This window comes from Budorcas taxicolor, chromosome 3 (assembly GCF_023091745.1).
Source record: "Budorcas taxicolor isolate Tak-1 chromosome 3, Takin1.1, whole genome shotgun sequence".
NCBI classification, from domain to species: Eukaryota; Metazoa; Chordata; class Mammalia; order Artiodactyla; family Bovidae; genus Budorcas; species Budorcas taxicolor.
In genome coordinates this window covers 50172829-50193766 of record NC_068912.1, presented here as the reverse complement: position 1 = coordinate 50193766, position 20938 = coordinate 50172829, and the positions used below count along the sequence as shown (strand labels likewise).

The following is a 20938-nucleotide window of genomic DNA, read 5'->3' as shown; positions in this document are numbered from 1 at the left end:
CAACCCACTCCAGTATACTTGCCTGGAGAATCCCCATGGAGAGAGGCACCTGGTCAGCTACAGTCCATGGGACTGCAAAGGGTCGGACACAACTGAGTGACCAAGCACAGCACAGGCTGCTGGCGGGCAGTGAAGCCTGGGGCCACCCTCATGAGGGCACAGTCTCCTAGAAGCTGACACAGGGAATGGTCAACACATCCCTGAGCACTGAATTCTTACCCCTGCCCCTCCAGCTCCTTAGTCTGGGGGAAGTTACACCACCTGTTGATCCTTTGATTTTCCTCTGCGACAAAAGGGCTCCCTATGGGATAGGGAGGAAGAAAGAGAGGACAGGATATCAGGGTTGGCCCTTGAGGGTAAAACTTGAGAAGAAGGAGAGTGCTTTGGGCATTTGAGCTAAGAGCACCTGGGCTTTATCAGATAGAGGTTCTGGTTGGGGTGGAGAGGGCTGAAGCAGGCAGAGACATCCGGTCACAACATCGCTTCTCTCCTTGCCAAGAGAGCTCTATCTTTTCTCTAAGTATGTGGTTCAGACCTACTTCCCTGGCCATTGCTGGCTGACCCAAGCTGGCCCAATCAGAGTTCTTCCTGGAATCTTCCTAAGTGAACTGAGTAAAAGACACCCCGCCTGCTCTGAAAACATCATGAGACTGGAAGTACAGAGGTTGCTTCATTTTTTGACCCACAGTGTGGATGAGCCTGGGCTGGGAGAATGAAATCACTGTGGGAAGAGAAGAGGAGCAAGAGAGGCAAGTGTCAAGTGGCATGCGTGTCCCTAACCCCAGGGGATTACATCAACTTGTAAACTCCCCTGTGACCTCAGTTAGTTTGCACTGGACTCCTGTCACTTGTCACCAGAGCAGTCCTGACCCAGGAAGGTGGGGATAGGATGGATCAGACAGAGGGGCACTGCAGGCTGAGGGCTTAGACCTCTGCACTCCAGACAGTGAGGGCTGTTGACAATTTCTGCCCAGGATGGCAACAGGTACAAAGAAAGAGATGCTTTTAGACAGATCAATCTGGCTGCAGTGAGCAGAAGGGACTGGAAGGGGCTGGGGTTAGTGGCACAAGGCCAGTTCAGTCTTTTGAAAGGTGCTGATGATGCCCAGGTCCCCATTTCCAGCCTTTAGAGCTGGTGCCGTGGTAGGATATTTACCAGAATCCACTTCAGAGCTCAGATGTCGATATGGATAAACAGAACTCATCTTCTCTGGAAAGCCTGCTCTTTTCCCCCTCCCCCAGACACTGACACCTCCTCTCCCCTCATTACTCACATGAGAACCCTCAGAACTGGCTTCCACTGATCAAGCAATTCCTGATTCTCTCTCTCACTAAGGTCCATTCTAATCCCCATGAAAGTTACCCTGTCCTGTTCTCCGTGAACCTTCACAATCGTCTCCTGACAATTTCCCTATCTCCGTGGTCCAGTGGTACAGCCGCCGCCTACAAAGCCACAGACTTCTATAATTCCTGCTCAGGGACTTTAGTCAAGGGGTGCCCCACCAGGGCTGACATGAGTCACAGTCTCTCCCAACCCCTCTTCCCCGCAAACAGACGGGCTTCTTACACCTGGTCTGCACTCTCCCAGGGCTCAGACCTGGTCCATAAGGGACACAGACATGCATCCTGCCCTCTCCTCCCAGATTCCTGAGCTTTGAACACATTACATTTCTCATAGCCCCGTGAGCTAAAGCACCACCCTGGCGGTATACTGATATCTTATATTGGGAGCCAGGTCTGAATTCGATAGAAGGCCCAGGTCACAAGAAGGTGTGGATACATGAGTGGAGACATCTTTGTGGGTCTCCAGAAATAAGTGGCAGAGGCTTCATTGATGGGGAGAATGCACAAGGGCACTGCTATTTGCGGTGGAATCCATGAAAGTGTTAGTAGCTTGGTCGTGTCCAACTCTTTGTGACCTCATGGACTATAGCCTGCCAGGCTCCTCTGTCTATGGAATTCTCCAGACAAGAATACTGGGGTGGGTTGCCATTCCCTTCTCCAGGAGATCTTCCCGACCCAGGGATCGAACCCAGGTCTCCTGCAACATGGGCAGATTCTTTACCACTGAGCCACCAAGGAGGCCCTTAAGTCAGCAGACTTGGGGCATTAAAGTTGTTTGGACTCGATTTAAAGGGTCCACATGTTCCAAAGGGTCACAGTATTCTACAGATAAAATCCAAAGGCCAGAGATGCCCTTCTCCATCTGGCCATGAGCTCCCTTTCTGAGGTGCACTGACCAGGGCCCTGGTCACTGGGACCTTCCCCAACTTCCCAGACACACATTCTCTTACATCCCTCCTCCATGCTCTCGCCCTGTGGTCCAGAAACAGCAACCCCTCTGTAAGCGCCACTGTGCAGCCTGGTTGGAGCCCAGGCTGGTGAATGGGGAGAGGCTAGAGGAGAGACGGACAAGGAGGCGGGGCCTTGAAGGCCACACTGAATTAGTCTGATTCCATCCAAGGGGGCAGGGAATCCCCTGTCACACACTGCACAGTGGGGCCAAGGCTCTCTGCCAGGCTTGAGCTCCTGGGGGCCAGAGGCCACAGCTCACTAGTCTCTGGCTCCCAGAGCCTAGCCTGGGACCAGCACACAGCATGTGTCCAGTAACCACTTATTGCCTGGAACCCTGCTTGCCTTCTTGCCCTCCATGTGGCAGCTTCCTTGTCACTGGGTGGGGAGAAAAAGAAAGAGTTTGAAGGCTGGTCAAGAACAGGTGATGAAAAACAGGCATAGGTCAATGAAACGCAATAGAGAGCCCAGAAATGAACCCACGCTTTTATGGGCAATTCATCAACGACAATGGGGTAAGAATATACAGTGGGGGAAAGTCAACCTCTTCAATAAATGGTGTTGGGAAAACTGCAGTTACGTGTAAAAGAATCAAATGAGACTCCTTTCTCACACCACATACAAAAATAAACTCAAGATGGATTAAGGACTTAAAATGTGAGACCTGAAACTATAAAAACTTCTAGAAGAAAACATAGACAGTGCACTCTTTGACATCAGTCTTCATAATTTTTTCCTCCTCAGGCAAGGCAAACAAAAGCAAAACCAATGGGGCTGCATCAAACTAGAAATCTTTTGCACAATGATGGAAACTATTAACAAAATGAAAAGGTCTCCTGCTAAATAGATATTTGAAAACAATATATCTGATAAGGGGTTAATATTTTAAATATACAGAGAATTCATACAACTCAAGAGCAAAAAACCAAACAACCTGACTTTTTAAAATGGGTAGAGGATCAAGATAAATATTTTTCCAAATAAGACCTAATAGATGGCCAACAGGCACGTGAAAAGATGCTTACCATCACAAATCATCAGGGAAATGTAAGCCAAAACCACAATGAGACATCACCTCACACCAATCAGAACGCTGCTGCTGCTGCTGCTAAGTCACCTCGGCCGTGTCTGACTCTGTGCGACCCCACAGACGGCAGCCCACCAGGCTCCCCCATCCCTGGGATTCTCCAGGCAAGAACACTGGAGTGGGTTGCCATTGCCTTCTCCAATGCATGAAAGTGAAAAGTGAAAGGGAAGTCGCTCAGTCATATCCGACTCAGCGACCCCATGGACTGCAGCCTACCAGGCTCCTCCTTCCATAGGATTTTCCAGGCAAGAGTACTGGAGTGGGCTGCCATTGCCTTCTCCGCCAATCAGAATGGCTATTACCAAAATGACAACAGATAATACAAGTTGGAGAAAAGGGATTCCTGGTGCACTATTGGTGGAAATGTAAATGGGTACAGAAGCTGTGGAAAACAGTACAGAGACTTCTCAAAAAATTTAAAACAGAACTACCATGAGATTCAGCAATTCACTCCTGGATACTTATCTGAAGACAACAAAAACACTAACTAGAAAAAAATTATGCACCACTGTGTCCACTGCAGCGTTACTCACCGTAGCCAAGATACGGAAGCAATCCAAGTGCCAATCAGCAGACGAATCGATAAAGAAGACTTGGCATATATATACAACGGAGTATAACTCGGCCATAAAAAAAAGAAACCGTGCCATTTGTGACAATGTGATGGACCCAGAGGGTATCATGCTAAGTGCAATAAGTCAGGAAAAGACAAATACCATAGAATTTCAGTTATATGTGGAATCTAAAAAACAAAACAAGGGACAAACATAACAAAACAGAAACAGACTCATAGATACAGAGAACAAACAGAAGGGAGTGGGGCTGGGGGAGGAGATAAATAGGTGAGGAAGATTAAGAAGTACAAACTTCCAGTTGCAAAATAAATGAGTCAGGGGATGAAATGTACAGGGGGGAATACAGTCAAGAATTATGCAATATATTTGTATGCTGACAGATGCTAACTAAACTTACCATGGTAATCATATGAATGTATAGAAATATTAAATCGTTATGTTACATAATAGGAATTAACATAGTGAAATATCCATCAACTGTACTTCAAACACAAACAAACTCATAGGAAAAAAAGATCAAATTTGTATTTACTAGAGGTCAGGGTTGGGGGAGGGAGAATTGGATGAAGGCAATCAGAAAGTTCAAGATAAATCAGTTCCAGGGATATATGTATAACATGATGAATTAATACTGCCTCAATATTATTGCCTGGGAAATCTCATGGAGGAGCCTGGCGGTCTACAGTCCATGGGGTTGCAACGAGTTGGACACGACCGAGTGACCGAACACATATGCATGTATGTTACAAATGTTAACACGTATGTTAAGAGAGTAAATCCTGAGTTCTCATCACAAGGAAACCAAATACATTTTTTCTATTTTTTTAATCTATACAAGATGATAGATGTTCACTAAACTTACTGCGATAATCATTTCATGATGTATGTAAGTCAAATCATTATGCCGTACACTTTATATAGTTCTGTATGTCAATTATATCTCAATAAAACTGGAAGAAAGAAAAAGAACAGATGATCTTGGCTACCTTTCTAGACTTCTCTTAACTTGTGTCTGTCTACATCTGGGGGTATTAGTACCCACTTCACTGGGCTACCTGACCTCATGTACCTGGCATTTAAAAAAAAAAAAAAAAAAGGACCTGGCAGCGTGCCTAGTACATAGTATATGCTCATATGGAACAATGTAGAATTTGAAGCCCCTTTAAAGATGCCTCTTAGCTACAAAAATAGAGTTGCTTCACCCACTAAATAATTTTTTTTTAAAGAATTGTACAATCCATCAGTACGTTTTAGAGATATCTGGACTTTGAGACTTTAGCTCTAATGGAGTAAAAAAGCTAGGAGTTGAAACTACCAATTTCTACTCAGGTGTAGGTGTGTTTATTCTGTACATTTCAGTTCCAATTAATAGTTGCTGGGTTTCTGAGTGCCACTAAATGCTTCCATCTGTGCAGAGTGACGCTGATCACCGGGAAGAAGGCACCGTCCCTTGGTGGCATGTGTCTCCGTATGAACACACACGTGCAGTTGCTCCAGCCAGTCACACGTCCACAGCACGCAGGACAGGGAAGCAGCCTGAGAGCGCAGGGAAGCTGTGTGTTTTGTGTGAGGGCCAAGAGGTCCTGGTACAGAGATGACGTGTCCTTTGAGGCCCAGGCGGCTTAGTCACCAACATGGTTTTTTGCTGAATTTTTAAGATCGGGATGATTTTCTAGTCATTCATTCTGTGATCAAGGTTGGGAATTGACTTGCTTAAGATAAAAAGGGAGGATGGACAGGAATGTGCACAAGAAAAGAGGAGCAAGGGAGTGAAGAGGGAGGGAGGGAGTTTCTGGGCTATTCTATCCCAGTTTAGAACATCAGGCTACAACAGCCAGAAAGCTATCAGGCTCTCAAACAAAAGTCTCTTTCTTCTGCACAGGGATGATTTTCTCAGCTGAGGGAGAGATCCACAGCAGTCCAGGCTGCTCGCCAGGTTCAACCAAACAACTCCACAGGTCTCATCCAGAAATTACGATCACAAACAAAAGTATCAGTCTCACTGCAAGTAAAACTGGTCTCATTTCTGAGCAAAGATGATGTCCTCTGATTGGTGGGAAACCCCTCTGGGTCTGCCATGCACTGTCCCTAAGTTGGCTGGAGCCAGGGTAACACAGGCGTCCAGGTAGACAGACCCTCATCTGGAATGCGCTGAACTCCTGCTTGTGATGATGTGATGGCTGCACCATTTGGATCCCTAACAAACGTTGTAAACACACGAAGAGGTGGAGCTCCCCTACCTTGGAAAAGCCACACTGTCGATCACCTTTACTGGAGTATTCTGAAGCCTCACCAAGGACTGTCTTATAAAGTAAATCCACCTAAAAATAAGATACTTTGGAGATTTCAGAAACTTGGCGCCTTTGAACCACTGCTTTGGGCTGAATTTTAAGCAGTGGGCCAGTTTATAACCACATTCCAAAGTATATCAAGGGCTTTCAGAGATCCAACTGGTATTTTTACCATTGAAAACCAGCATAAATTGATCATGAAGGCACGGAATGAATAAATCCCAATTACTTCTGCACTCTTAACCTTAACCACAGGCTGAAAAACAAAAACCCACTTCTCCACCAGTTTCAGGCCCAACAGTTTTTAGTACAAACCCTCAGCTGTTTCAATCCGAGGTAGAATGGAAGGAAACGAGATGGTGCTTGTTGGCAATCCTAAGACCTTGAAACAAAACAATTCATATACTGGTTTCTGGGTCACCTTTGATTGACACTTGCTGGCTTTCATGGCTTTCCCAGAAATATTTTATTATAATCCAAAAATCAGTGAAGAAAAGCTTGAATTACTAACCCAACTTTTCCCACTGGGGCGCTAGGTTAGACAAATACAGTTTCTCCCTCTAATAACTGACTAAAACCAAAGTCTCTACTTAAGAAAACACTTAATTTTGCAACTAAAAGTCCAAAGAGAAGAAATGTTAACTTCAAATTTTAAGTCTATTTGGTAGGTCAAAGCAAAGAGTGCCATGGGCAGTTGGGCATTTCGGCCTGGCCCAGCACAGTGGTGGGCACACAGTGGTGGCCTGGCCATTGGCTCAGGGACGTGTGCAACACAGGAACATGATATCTAAGGAGGGGCCCTTCACGCACAGCCATCGAAAATTTGTACACAACCATTGCCCGGCAGATGGCAATAGAGTGTCTTGGGGAAGCAGTGCCTTATTCTAATTCACACAAAGGTACGCTACAAGCTATGTGGGAAAGGCCCTGGGCTGTCCCAGGGGCCTCTCGGCCTGTTTGGTGTTGGGCTCTTGACAAACAGGGATCTCTGGTCTCATTTGGGCCCCTTGCCTCTGAGCCCACTCTTCTCAATCCTGAGATTAAAGCTCAGTGAAGCAGTCTTTGGGGGCAGCTTCCTAACCCACACATACTTCATCCTATTGGCCAGAGTTCTGCAGAAATGGGCAGGTAGTCTTAAGAACTTGACAGTCACTGGAACACTGTGCCTCCAGTGAAACTCGAGGACTTCCCGAGTGTCCACTGTGCTCCTCCCAGGCTAGACTGGAGGGCAGACGCAGATGTGAGTAAGAAATACCCCATGGCCTGACCTGGGCTACAGCCTCTGAGGAGATGAGGCATCTGAAGGGAATGCACAGCAGTAAATCACATGATGGTCTGCTGAAGTTCTCACTGTTCTCTGTCTTATTAGAGGTCAGCGAGGGCCCCTGGATCCTTCTGAGAAAGGAATCAGTGGCAAATCCCTTCACTTAATTTGATGCTAATGTTCAAGTTCCTGGATGATACAAATTTCTCTTTTCTAAATCCTAGAAAGGATCTAATCTTCAGCAAAGATTCTACAGATGGGTTTTGATGCCGTTTTCCCATTTTATAATTAAACCTGAGCAATTGATTACACTTTACATCGGATCCTCCAGTGCCATTAAAAACGGATTTGCAATTTGCTGTTAAATTAAGATGCTTTATTTTTTTTTTCACTCTGGGTGATTTTCCTTTTCACAGACAAAGGATGAGACAGGGGCCATCAGATTCTTAACACAGAAAGGAAAATGCCAACAACACCCTCCCATCCTGCAGCCCAAGTCCAAGAGATTTAATTTTATTCATTATCAAACCTTATCAAAAGAGGCTCAGAAATCATGAATAAGAAACGTGAAGAGGATATCTGTGGACCTCTGTGCTTATCAAGGTTCTGAGAAATTCCCACTAAAATTCTGCTTTCCATGTGTGTAAATGAAAAAGACTGTTTTCATTTTAATTTGTGCAGACTGGAGCCTTAAACCGGCATACCCACTAAGCAGGCAGCAGTAACTTAATCCTCCATTCCAAACTAATTACACTAGAATCATTCTGATTGGTACCCACGGCTCCCTTTGATGTGAAACTCCCGTTGCCTTTTATCCCCAATCATTCTCTGGGCAAGGCTTCCCCCCAATACCTTCCCATCCTGCTAGATCATGAAGCTATTGCTTTTGAAGTTCAATTTCATTTTGATGAAACACCAAGGGATTGAAAATTATTTCTCACTGAAGGAGACTGATTTCGGTCTGAAAACGGCAGGAGGGATTCTAAGTGTGACAGAATGCAGCACATCCAGCAAGGAAATGGCTCTCCCTTCCTTCAAAAGGTTACTCACACGTGAAAGAACTCGCCCCGTGCACTCACTGTAAGAGCTCCCCACACCACCCTCCACAACCCAGCCCCAGTCGGTTTGCCCATCACGTTTCTTACCCTTTTGACAAAGCATTATTTACTCAGGGGCTCACTCAGTGCTCAGCTCCAAGGGGGTCTCACCTTTCTCTGGTAATAGACACACTGAAACACGATGAGATTTTCAACATGCCATTTGTTAGCATCCGGCCCTGCTGAAAGCTGCAGAGGGTACCCTCCCCTCTAGATCAAATTTAGATGATGGTTTCCTGGAGCAGACATCCAAGTAACCCCCATGTGGCAGCCCTGTATTCTGGTTCCTCCCAGTGAGAAGTCGGATGTGCCCACACTTACAACGAAGGCTGGAGGTCCCTGGTCGCACTTAATCATTTATTGGGTCAGTGATATGAAGGGCTCCAAATAAAAGCCGAGTACCAGTTCAACTGATGAAAACCTCCTCTAACTGCTTTGCTCCCTTTAACCATGTCCTCAAGTGACTTCTGATAATAGCCCCCTCTCTCCTAGGGTTGGCACACAGGCTAAATAAGACAATGCAAGGGAAATATTAATTGCTCAGTCTGGCAGTGAGATTCCATTCAGTAAGAGGAGTGCTTTGTTAACAACTATGGAGAATGAAAAACAGACTTCCCTGGCTAAGGCAGACCCAGGATAAGGGTTTGGAGACCAACTGACCAGAGTTCAGGATGCAGAGAGAGCCAAACCAGAAACCTCACCACTGGTAACTCAAGCTTGTTAATTCAACCTCTTAATTCAAATTAGGAGTGACTTGGAACACAGCCGTACACCAAATGGATGCCCTATTTGCTCTTAAAGAAGAATATCAGAAAATAAAAGTCAATTCAAATACAATCCGTTACAAAAACAAACAAACCCCAAACCCAAATTCTATCCTTTCCTTACTTCACCTCAAATGAACGAGGCATTACTGAATAAACAAAATGCATTGTGACTGAAAGACACTAGGAGATGTAACTGGAAGAAAAGGGAGACATGCCAAACACGTGGAGAAAAATTCAAAGATTCAGAAAGCCTTTCAGTGTAGGGTGCGGAATAAATGACTTTCCAAATTCTCTCTTTCCAAAATAGCTCATGACTAACAACTGTCTCTGAAAGTGCATTATATATCAGAGCTAAGTATATAGTAGGTTTTCAGTAAAACTAAATGATTCATCACAAAATGGGTTTTGGCCAAGCATCAACGTTATGGTTAGGGTTTCCAATATACAAGTCACATGCATGCCACTTTAAAGGTATATATTTCTCTCAGAAGAATTCAAATGTCTTGACACCCACATAACTCATCATTAAAAAACAAAAACAAAAACCACGAACACCATGTTAGATGTCATGGGCAGGATCAGGGCAACAGCAGCTGGACTTTGAGGAACAAGACACCCGATACAATACAACTCATATCTCATGAATCATACAATGTCCTTGGAGTTAGAGGTAGCAAGAATAAGTACATCTCACAACAGAAAACATGACCAAGACTGTGAATTTTCGAGACTCGCTTAGACTTTTGCAGTAAAGGATTGCCTGAAAACTAGAATCCAAATCCCCCCAAATATACAAAGAACTAAACATGTTTAGTCTGTACAGAAAGGATGTAGGGAACATGAGGGCTGTGGTGACATATACAAAGGTTTGAGGTGTTCTCATCCTAGGATGACAGGTCACACATTCTTGGTTCAACTCCATAGAGAAATGAATCCAGACTCCCTCCTGTCTTATTTCTAGGTGTCTATTCATACCAACTAATTTGGCCTCAAATAGACATGCTGGAGGGGGAAAAGCATGCATCTGAAGGGTTTACACCCATTTAACTGAGGAATAATAATAGCTGGACATTGCAGGGCACAGATTCTGACTCAATACACAGAACAACTTTCTAGTAATTAGAGTTTTCAAATGTGGGGATGTATTGCCTTTAGGGTACAGTACACCTCCCGTCTTAGGAAATGTCAAATAGAAGGGTAATGAAATGACTTTCCTATGAAGTTTCAGGGCCAGATGACCAGTTAGGAAGTTATTGCAGAATTCCAAGCAGTAACAGGTAAGAGGGACTTTCCTGGCGGTCCAGTGGTTAAGAATCCACTTTCCAATGCAGGGGAAGGAGGGTCGATCCCTTGTTGGGGAACTAAGATTCCACGTAACCTCGGGGCAAACAAGCCCACGTGCCGCAACTATAGAGCCCATGTGCTCTGGAGCCCACACTCCACAACGAAAGACCCCTTGTGCTGCAACTAAGACCTGATGCAGCAAAAATTTGTTTTTAAATTTTAAAAATAAAATGGTAAATAAATATTTTTAAAAAACAGACAATGAGACCTAGACTAGTACAGTACTGGTGGCAGAGAAAGGAGGAAGGGGCATATGAGAGCAGAGTTTAGCAGTAAAGTCATGAAGACTTATAAGTGATTAGACATGGAAGATCAAGAGGGAGAAGAGACATGGGGGCTACTGGAAGATGACTGAGCCGGCAACTCCAGTGCAGAAGCGCGAGCGGGGGGCAAGTCTGTGGAGGAAGATGTACATTCTGAGCTGTCTGGATGGAGCGGCTCACCAGGTGTGGAGAAGGGCTTGAGAATCCTCAGCGCAGAGCGGGTGTGCTGTCTCAAATGCCCCCTAAGATATAAGTTACAGAGGGAATATGAGAAGAGGGCAGGGGACACTGGCTTTTAAGAGGCAGGCTAGAAAAAGAAGCTGAAGGAAGGCGTCTTAGTCCCTTTTAGCTCTGGTAAGAAAAATATCACAGACTGAGTGGCATAAGCACGAAACATTCTTTCTCACAGTTATGGAGGCTGGAAAGTTTAAGATCAGGGCACTGGCAGACTCAGAGGTTGACGAGAGTGCATCCTCCTTCATAAATGGCCATGTTCCTGCTGTGTCCTCACATGGCTCCCCTTTATTTATAAGGGCACTAGTCCCAGTCACCAAAGCACCACCCTCCTGACCTAATCACCTCCCAAAGGGGCCACCTGCTAATACCATCATAATCAGGGTTAGGGTGTCAACATGAATGGGGGCGCTGGCAGACACAAACATTCAGTCCATAACACCAGAGTATGATGGGTCGGGAAGGATCTAGGAGGAATAAGCAGAGTGCATTGTCCTAGAGGTTGAGAGCAGACTTCCAGGAAGGGACGGCCAACAGTGCCAAGTGCAGCAGAGAGTTCTAACAGCGTCAGAACTGGACAGCAGCCACCGGACTTGGTGAGGACAGGCCGCTGGTCAGGTCAAAGGGGGCTGAGTGGCCAGTGGGAAGTGAGGAAGCAGAGACTGTGTTAACCAGCTCTCCAGATGGAGGAAGCCAGGGACCAGGAAGGAAGACATCGAAATGATGATTACTTTTAGAATAGGGAGGACTGGAGCTAAGAGGAAAGTGCTGGTAAAAGGGACAGACTGAAGGAGCCTGAGGATTCTTTGGGAAAGGGGGTGGTCATGGGGACAGGTGGCAGGGCGGGCCGTGGACTGGGAGAGGGACATTTCATCCTCGGAGGATGCAGGCAGGAAGCGAGGATCATGGATTCACACACGGATAGAGCTGCAGCTTGTGGGGGCAGCAGTGGAGACAGAAAAGTATCCTGCCTGACGGTCTGAGCTGCTGCTGTGGAGTTAGAAACAGGATCTTACTATGCGTGTTAGAAACAGGCTTAAAGAGAAGCTGGAGGGAGGAAAATATGAGTGAGCTGAGCAAGGACAAGCAGAGGTGATGGGAGGCTTCAAGGACAGCAGCATGAGTCGGGGAGACTCTGGTTACACTCCTTAAAGTCATCCTGCACATGGGAGGCTGACACCCAAACCCTCACCCACTCCCCATTCTAAGCGTGCACTGGCTCCCCGCCGCCCTGTACCATCTGTGGGCGGACTTCTCTGGCCTCATCTCCTTCCATTCCTTAGCTTCAGCCTGAAGTCCCGTGTTGATGTTCTTTTTCTCCCCGGGGTGTCTTCCTCCTACCACTCCTTTAAGACTTGCCCAGTGTTACCACCTCCAGGAAGTTCCCTGACCCCAAATTGGGTTAATCCCTCTGCCCAGCATTTCACATTGTGCTGTGACTTCTCCCTGCCCCTGCATCACCATGTACCTTGGAGAGAGCTGCCTGCATGTCTGTTTCCCTGACCGGACACAGAATTGCTCCTTTAGGACAGAAACTTTCACTGTCTCCCCAGCACCCACAGGCCCTCGAGACACATGCTGGGCATGGCGGGGGGGGGGGGGGAGAGCAGATGAATTCTGAGTGGGAAGTTGGCTCAATGGTCCCTCAAATCCCAACTAGAATTAAACAATGCTAGCTTTTTGGTTCTTTGTGTACATGTGCTTTTGTAAAAATGCACACATATTAGAGTGGACACTGGGCAGAGTTCTCCACACAAACTGAAAGACTGATCATAGCTCTTTCATAAGCTAGAAAAATAGGCCATGACATTCTCATGGCTGGAGCCAGATCCCAACAGTAGCTCCGGGGCTGTGGACACACCCTGAAAACCCAGATGTGGTCAGGGATGCTACAGGAGTGTCCACCCCAGGAGGCACTCCCCACCTCTCCCAATCAGGACAGCCCAAGTCTCCTCTGATACCCCCAGGGATGTCCAAAATGTGCATCGGCTGGAAGGCCCCACATCTGTCTTTGAAGACATCTCTAAACCCAGCAACAGAGGCCTGAGCCCTCCGTGTGCGGCCCACTCGCATATGGTGCGTGATGACCTTTGTGGCCCAAGTGCCCCCACTCACCAGCATCCTCCCCAGAGTCAGGCACAGCCTCATCTATCTGCTGTCCTGCAGGTACCGACCCGCTAACAAAAACTTTCCCAGGATCCCAGTCTCGTGTCTGCTTCCCACCCACGTCTCTCCAACAAAAACAAAGGTCTCGGCCAGGATCCAAGCTCCGGGGTCTGTGGTGCAGGGGGCTCTGGGACCCAGACTCTGTCAGGCATATCCTTCCCCTGGTACTGAAACCAGATTCCCGCAGCCTCCAGATGCCAAGGGAATACATTTAGGTTTCTTTAAAAAGCTGTGCTAGGCTTTTTTTTTTTCCTTCCTTCCTTTGGAGGGCAGGAGAGAGAAATGAGCAACTACCAACCACCACAAGCAGGGGCTGAGTCACCTGGACATTTCCCCAGTGGTTTTTTTCTACCGCGCACAGTGTGTGCTGACGGAGCAACAGCTCCATGACAAAGGCAACTGAGGCTACTGTCAACACTGGGATGTTTCGGCAGTATGCACACTGTCACAACAGCAGACAGACCAAGAGATGGGCCACGGGGACAATGGGCAGGACCTTCCCTCCATCATGCTCACTCTGACACAGAAAGGCAGCTCCCAATGAAAGCAAGCTCTGAGGACCCAACTCTCCAAGGATGGGCAGTTGAGAGACCTCAGGCTATAATGCATATTCATAGAGAGGCTCTGGATACTTTTTTCAGGGATAAGGGAAATGAGCTAAAGCAAAGCAAAATGCAAAACCACGATTTAAAGCACTTCCCACTACACGGAACTTCGTGGCTACAAAGACAGTCACACCTCCGTATGGGAACATTTATGCTTAAAATCCACTGCCTTCTAACAATAACTTCTTGTTGACTAGACCAGTGCCACTGGACTTAGTGACTGGTTAGCTGAGACTTACTGATTCATTTATCCTCTGATTCCCTACTCCAGCCTCCCTGTTAATGTTCAGAAAGGTGAAATTAAAAGACACTTGCTACCTGGAAGAAAAGCTACGACAAACCTAGACAGTGTGTTAAAAAGCAGAGGCGCTGCTTTGTCAACAAAGGTCTGGATAGTCAAAGCTATGGTTTTTCCAGCGGTCAAGTATGGATGTGAGAGTTAGACCATAAAGAAGGCTGAGCAGCAAAGAACTGGTGCTTTGGGATTGTGGTGCTGGAGAGTACGCTTAAGAGTTCCTTGGACTGCAAGGAGATCAAACCAGTCAATCCTAAAGGAAATCAACCCTGGACATTCATTGGAAGGACTGATGCTGAAGCTGAAGTTCCAATACTCTGACCACCTGATGCAAAGAACTGACTCACTGGAAAAGACCCTGATGCTGGGAAATATTGAGGGCAAGAGGAGAAGGGGGAGACAGAGGATGAGATGGTTGGAAGGCATCACTGACTCAATGGACACGAGTTTGAACAAACTCCGGGAGATAGTGAAGGACAGGGAAGCCTGGTGTGCTGCAGTCTCTGGGGTTGTAAAGAGTCAGACAGGGCTGAGTGACTGAACAACAACGAATTCTGCACTTGCAAGGTTAACTCCTGTCTCTGGTTCCCCTGAAGTTTCTTGTACAATCTCACCTACCTTCCTCAGGAGCAGCCACTGATATGATGGCAAGTTTCAGCTCCTGTTCCCCTGCCCACACGCAAGGAGAATCAGAGACAAGAGGGGCCAGGAGAAACGGGGGTTTGTCCCCATGGCCAGTTCCAGGAGCGGGCTCTATTGTGCTTCCCCCAGATTCCCTCTGCAGTGCTCTATGGACAGAAAGGTGGCTTGGCCACTGCTCTAGGAGGGAGATCTAATATGTGAAGACCAGTTCTGTGTCTCCCTGAAGTCTCTCCTGAAAAGCTGAGGTTCATGCTATTCTTTCTCAACTGTTAACTGAAATACTATCAGGGACAAAATTACCTTGTTCCATGTTCAGTGGTCTTCCTATGGTATTGGAGAAGGCTTCCCTGGTGGCTCAGTGGTAAAGAATCTTCCTACAATGCAGGAGCTACAGGAGATGCAGGTTTGATCCCTGGGTCGAGACGATCTCCTGGAGGAGGGCATGGCAACCCATGCAGTATACTTGCCTGGATAATTCCATGGACAGAGGAGCTGGGTGGGCTACAGCCCATGGGGTTGCAAAGAGTTGGACATGACCACAGTGACTTAGCACGCATGGTATTGAAGACAGGACACTGGGCTTGAGGCCACAGAAACCTGATTTCTACTCCTGGTTCTCCAATAAACGATTCTGGGGCAGGGAATTTCTCTGAGCCTCGGCCTGTCCTCTGTGGAAAAAGATAAACGATTGCCCTGCCTGACTCAGCTTGCCTTGAGACCCCAGTGAGATAACTCGTGAAGGAACTCAGAAAGCCTTTTGCAAATGTAACCGATGACACTGTGGACTAACGCTCTAGCGGGAAGTCCTTCAAAGGCGGAAGCCTGCCTCAGTTGTCATTAATCACCCACCTAACAGAGTGCTTACACATGAAAACGCTACAACATTTGACATTTGGGGATTTTCAAACTTGAATGTGCTCCACTAATGTCATGGATCTGGAATATCTTCACAGCGAACTCTTTTCTACTGGGTATAAGCAAAAACATCCTTTCCTTTTCTTACTCGAGATGCAGTGGTCTTTTGTGAAATGAGTGCCTTATGTGAACCCTTCTGGGCTGTTAAAGCCATGACCCTTGACATGGCCTCAACTCTGTGAGCACCAGCAATGCCTGCATATCCTTGACTTCCTCTCATTCCTGGCCTCCCAATTAATTCCTTTCCAGGACCTTTGTATACAAGTCCACAGAAGGCCCTTAAACACAAATGAAATTCTGCATCATCTCTGCAAATAAGATCTTATTCCCTGAAAGCGCCCGTGTGTTTGGTCTCCTATGTGATGAAGGAGCTTTTATATTTTTAGTTTTCTTCCCATACAACAAACACTATTAATAACATTCTACTTTCTCCAGAGATGATATGGATTAGACCAAATGGAAAGTTACCATGGCTACTGCAGCGTTATTTTTGGTATGAGAAATTCATGCCAAGACAAGCAGCATCCATGGTCAAGATCTGGAGCTTTATTTCCGCTTTGCTATCAGGCAATCAATCCCAATTTAATTTTGAAACTCTAATTACAATGGAAACTAATTATGAGCGGCAGGACCTGAAACCCCTAATTAAAGTGGGAGCCAATAAAGTGATGCAGCATTATCTCTGGGGCAACACTGGCAGGAGGAGGAATTTAAGCACAGGGGCATTTTCTTTCCCAGGTAACTATCTAAGTAAAAGAAGACAGGGAAATGCATACCAAGGGTCAGTGGGGAACCTTGAGCTGGGTCTGAAGGTTTCAGGTTCTGGGGAGTGAGCAGATCAGGCCCTCTCTCTGGGCTATGACGATGCTACAAACTAGTGGTGGGAGAGGAAGCCCAGGTGGGAAGGAAGGTGTTTCCAACCATAGTCAGTCACCAGGAGTGACCGTGGTGGGGAAGCCAGAGGACAGTGACAAATAGGAGAACTGGGTCATAAAGAAGGCTGAGCGCCAAATAAGTGAGGTTTTTGGATTATGGTGCTGGAGAAGACTCTTGAGAGTTCGTTGGACAGCAAGGAGATCAAACCAGTCAATCCTAGAGGAAATCAACCCTGAATATTCATCGGAAGGATTGATGTTAAAGTTGAAGCTCCAATACTTTGGCCACCTGATGGGAAGAGCGGACTCACTGGAAAAGACCCTGATGCTGGGAAAGACTGAAGGCAGGAGGAGAAGGGGACGACAGAGGATAAGACAGTTGGATGGCATAACCAATTCAATGGACATGAATTTGAGCCAACTCCTGGAGATAGTGGAGGATAGAGGAAGCCTGGCATGCTGCAGTCCATGGGGTCGCAGGGTGGAACACGACTTAGCAACTGAACAACTGCAACCCCATGTTACTGTGGCCTTTCTGTGCAGGTCCTGGAGGAAATAACTGCAGAGGAACAGGGGTCTCCAAACAGAATCTCACCACCCAGACCTAGATATTTATGGGTTATTTCCTAATATACCAAATGCTGAGTTGCACTTTACTGAATTAGCAGAAGTTGGCTTATGGGAGGACTTCTATCAGAGGGTAAACCTACTGCCAATCCCTGATGTGCACGATTCCCTCTGGGACCTCCCGGTCTATCTCTGACAGCTTTAAAATACTGTTAATGGCATGACTTCATCTGCCCCACACCAGAACGATCCATATTTAGGCCAGAAACCACATGGTCCTCATCACCCCCACTGGGCTCCAGGATAGAAAGGCGCTTTCAAATGCGGGAGGAAACACTTTTAACCTATGACTACTCACTCTCCTTCGAATCCCTGACAAAGAGACAGAAATGAACTTTGCAGAATGGTTAGAAATCTACTCTGAACACCGCAAAAGAGCAGTAAAATATGAAGAAGCCTCTCCTCTTCTCAGTGTATACTTTTCTACAAAGGGCTCTTTCTGCCTTGAACAGGGTTTCCTGTTAAATTCTCCTGTTGTAGCTTTCTCAACAGCACCGAATAAGTCAGTCCCTCAGGAGAGGGAGCTCTGCTGTCAGGGTGGGAAGAATTCCTTGAGAGCTTTCTTATTCCTATTTCCCATGAATAAATGAGGTCCCCTGTCCTGCCAGGGCCAACAGGATTTTCCCAAGGCAGACAAGCCCCTAGATCAACAACAGCCTGTACCAAACAGGATTCTTAAGTGTTGTCACAGGCGGGCAATAGAACAGAGGCTTGGCTTGAAATAGTCAAATGAGGTTGAATATTTTTATCAAAATAAATAGTGTATTGACATATTACACAAAACCTTGGGTACTGATGTCTTGTAACAAAGGTTAAAAACGGGAGCAGTAAAAAAAAAAAAAGTTCTGAATGCGAAAATGTTTTGGAACATGACTTTGATTTCAAAGGAGATATTTGATGGTTTTTGTACTTCTATACGTCGTTGACATAAGGGAGCAGCAGGGTAAGTGAAGAGAGGGGCTCAGCCATCTCATATTTATTATGAACAAGGGAAGACAGGCAGAGACAGAGAGAGAAGAAAGACAAAATACTCTTGAGCTACATTGGTATAAAATTTCAGCCCAAGGAAATGGAAAGTCTCCTGAAAAACAGAGCTTTCTTGCTGAGCAAGATAAGGTGCCCCCTTCCGTGTGGCCCGATTCTGCTTGCAGGGGAGACATACCACTAGGAGCTTGTGAAGATCCATCCATCAGAGCAAGTGCCTCTGATTTTAGAGCCAGTGGCTGCCAACGTTCCCTAGTGCTCTCAAGCCCTCCCAGAGAACTTCAGCTCTGCCTTATTTCTAACCACACCTACCTTGACTCCAAGGAAAGACCTGCGGTGATAGAAGCAGCATAGAGCGGCCGAGAGGGCATGGAAGGCGTTGCATTCCTTAGGCATTTTTCAATCTTCAGTCCCTGGACCACACACTCTCTTTAGGGTTAACCGAGAAGGGTCTTGCGGCGTGACACCCCAGTCCTGCCGCAGCAGCTGTGCAGAGCAGGGAGGAGTGAGCTGCTCCTTCTCCCAGGCCAGGCTGGGACTTTCCCTCTTTGCTGAAGCCAATACGATCCACTCGCTCAATTCTGGCAGGCGGGTGTCCAGCCTGCCATGCACTCGGTGCCAGAAATCCTCATGTGACCAGACTCGCTTTCTGATGAAATTCTAACCTCTCTCAGAAGAGGCTTTGGGCTTTAGCTGTCCCCTCAATTTAGAGACCCAGCAGAAATCATTATTCCCCCAGGGCTGAAGGCACCAGGCACTCTGCTCCTAGAGGCGGTGTCTGTTTGCCTGTCACCCCAGGACCTGGGCGTTCAAGAAGCACACATCGCACCACTCTGTGATGAGAGAGAGGCTCCTTTGAGACAAGGACCCGACGGCGACCTGGGTGTGACTTTCCCCTGGGAGCGATGCTAGAGGTCCTGAGAAACCCGGGACTCTCCCGGACCACCCCCCAGAACTGTTTATTTTTAATTAGGATGCTCCTGGGCAGCCAGTTTACAGCTGATAACGCTGGCACAGCCATCTCTATTGGCAAAGCAATATTGCCTTTTGGTGTTTAATTAGCAAGTCTGTCAGCAAACACCCTGCGTAGCCCTGCCCTCCCCACCTGGCTGTGCAGCAGTCTGTTGGGAGGATGCGGGACAGGCTGTGTGCCCTCCTTCGACCCAACTGTTTCTCTCACTCCCTTCCTTCACTTTAAATACTTCACTGTAACTGTTCACCCTGCCTAACCCAGATCCAAGGCATGAACCTCGCATCTAATACCACCAAGCTATTCTCCAGCACTTCTTAGGCCTCTACCCCTACCAAGAGCCCCCTGACACCTTAGTGGAAAGGAATTGCTTTTCTTCTTTCATTCCAGTCAGAGTGGATTCCCAACAATTCTTTTTTTTTTTTTTTAATCAAACCCAGATTTCTGCCTGTAGCACTTCCTCTCCTATGTTCCAAATATTAACTTTCTGTGGCTTCGGCCACTCAAAAATGGAATGTGTCCTGAAGCTTTCTAAAACTTCACACAGGCAGAAACTTGTAAGGAGGAAGAAACAGAACCTATTCAGTCCAGAAAGGAACAATACCAAATGAGGCATGAGGGAGGTATGAGAAATATCCAACAGGATTAGCCTCAAATCCTCAGGAGGCCTTGGCCTTTGGACTAGGTCAAGTCAGCCTGTAAAAATAGAGGATTGTTTGTTCGATGCCTGGTGAGCAGCTCCTGTGCTTGAACGAGGGCTCTGGAGAGTGACAGCTCTCACACTTCCCCGAAGGAGCAGAGGTTCAGCCTAATAAACACCTCGAAAAGGGCATGGAGCTGTCATCACAGGAACAACCATCTGACTGCCTTTCTGGTCCCTCCACTGGCTCCCCTCTCCCCTACCAGGATTCCAGGGCTCAGATGTGCTGCCCTGGGTCCTGGGAAGCCCACCTGAGACCTTGGAAGCAAACACCAAGGTTGGGAGGATTTGTGGGGTTTGGAGCTGCAGGGGCCCTTGGAGATGGCTCAGTTGGTGGGTCAGTACTGTCCCCCAAGGTCTGTGACCTGAACCTATGAGGAGGCATTTTCTCTGTTTGCCCTCATTTCCATTAGATGGGGTTCAAAGGGTAATAAGTCCACATGAGTGGCCAGGGCCCATGGCCCCAGCAGTTCTGTGGAGACGACTCATCCATCAGACTAAAGCCACGAGGTAAGGTGTCCGGTCTGCACCTGCCATTCCTCTTTGGCTGGAAAGGAGTAAGAAACTCATTGTCAGAGTAAGAAACTCCTCCAAAAGGCTAGAAAGGGACCATTCTCAGCTCAGGAAAAACAAGAGTAGTAGCTCCTTAAATCCTGAACAGAAATTCAGTGAGATTAGTCAGCCAAAGCCTCTGAATTTCAATACCCTACCCCCACTCCCAGAAAGCGTGAATGAAGTGCATCCCTGAAAGAAAATGTACTTAAAAACACTCAGACTTATAAATTACATAGAATTATGTAGTCAGGTGCTCCAGGGCCAGGGTAAAAGCAAAACAAAAGACACGCAGGTCACTGCAGAATCACAGATCTTGTCCCCTGAGGTTTTCCCTGTTAAAGTAAAAAAAAAAAAAAGAACATCTCCAAAATGCACAAAGAATTGGTTCTG

At 46.8% G+C, this 20938-nt stretch overlaps 1 protein-coding gene across 3 annotated transcripts in view; it reads right to left on the bottom strand.

Moving 5' to 3' along the window:
- BCAR3 (BCAR3 adaptor protein, NSP family member) overlaps positions 1-20938 on the bottom strand; it is a 130061-nt gene that overhangs the window by 36835 nt on the left and 72288 nt on the right. The window contains exon 1 of one of the 3 annotated variants that reach the window (XM_052636922.1): positions 18636-18788. The exons of 1 other annotated variant lie outside the window; for it this stretch is intronic. In XM_052636922.1, coding sequence (XP_052492882.1) covers positions 18636-18719 — 84 coding nt within the window. In that variant the 5' untranslated portion in view covers positions 18720-18788. Of the gene's footprint in view, positions 1-11387; positions 11462-18635; positions 18789-20938 lie in introns of those variants that run through there. One more of the 3 variants, XM_052636924.1, reaches the window with a different exon arrangement.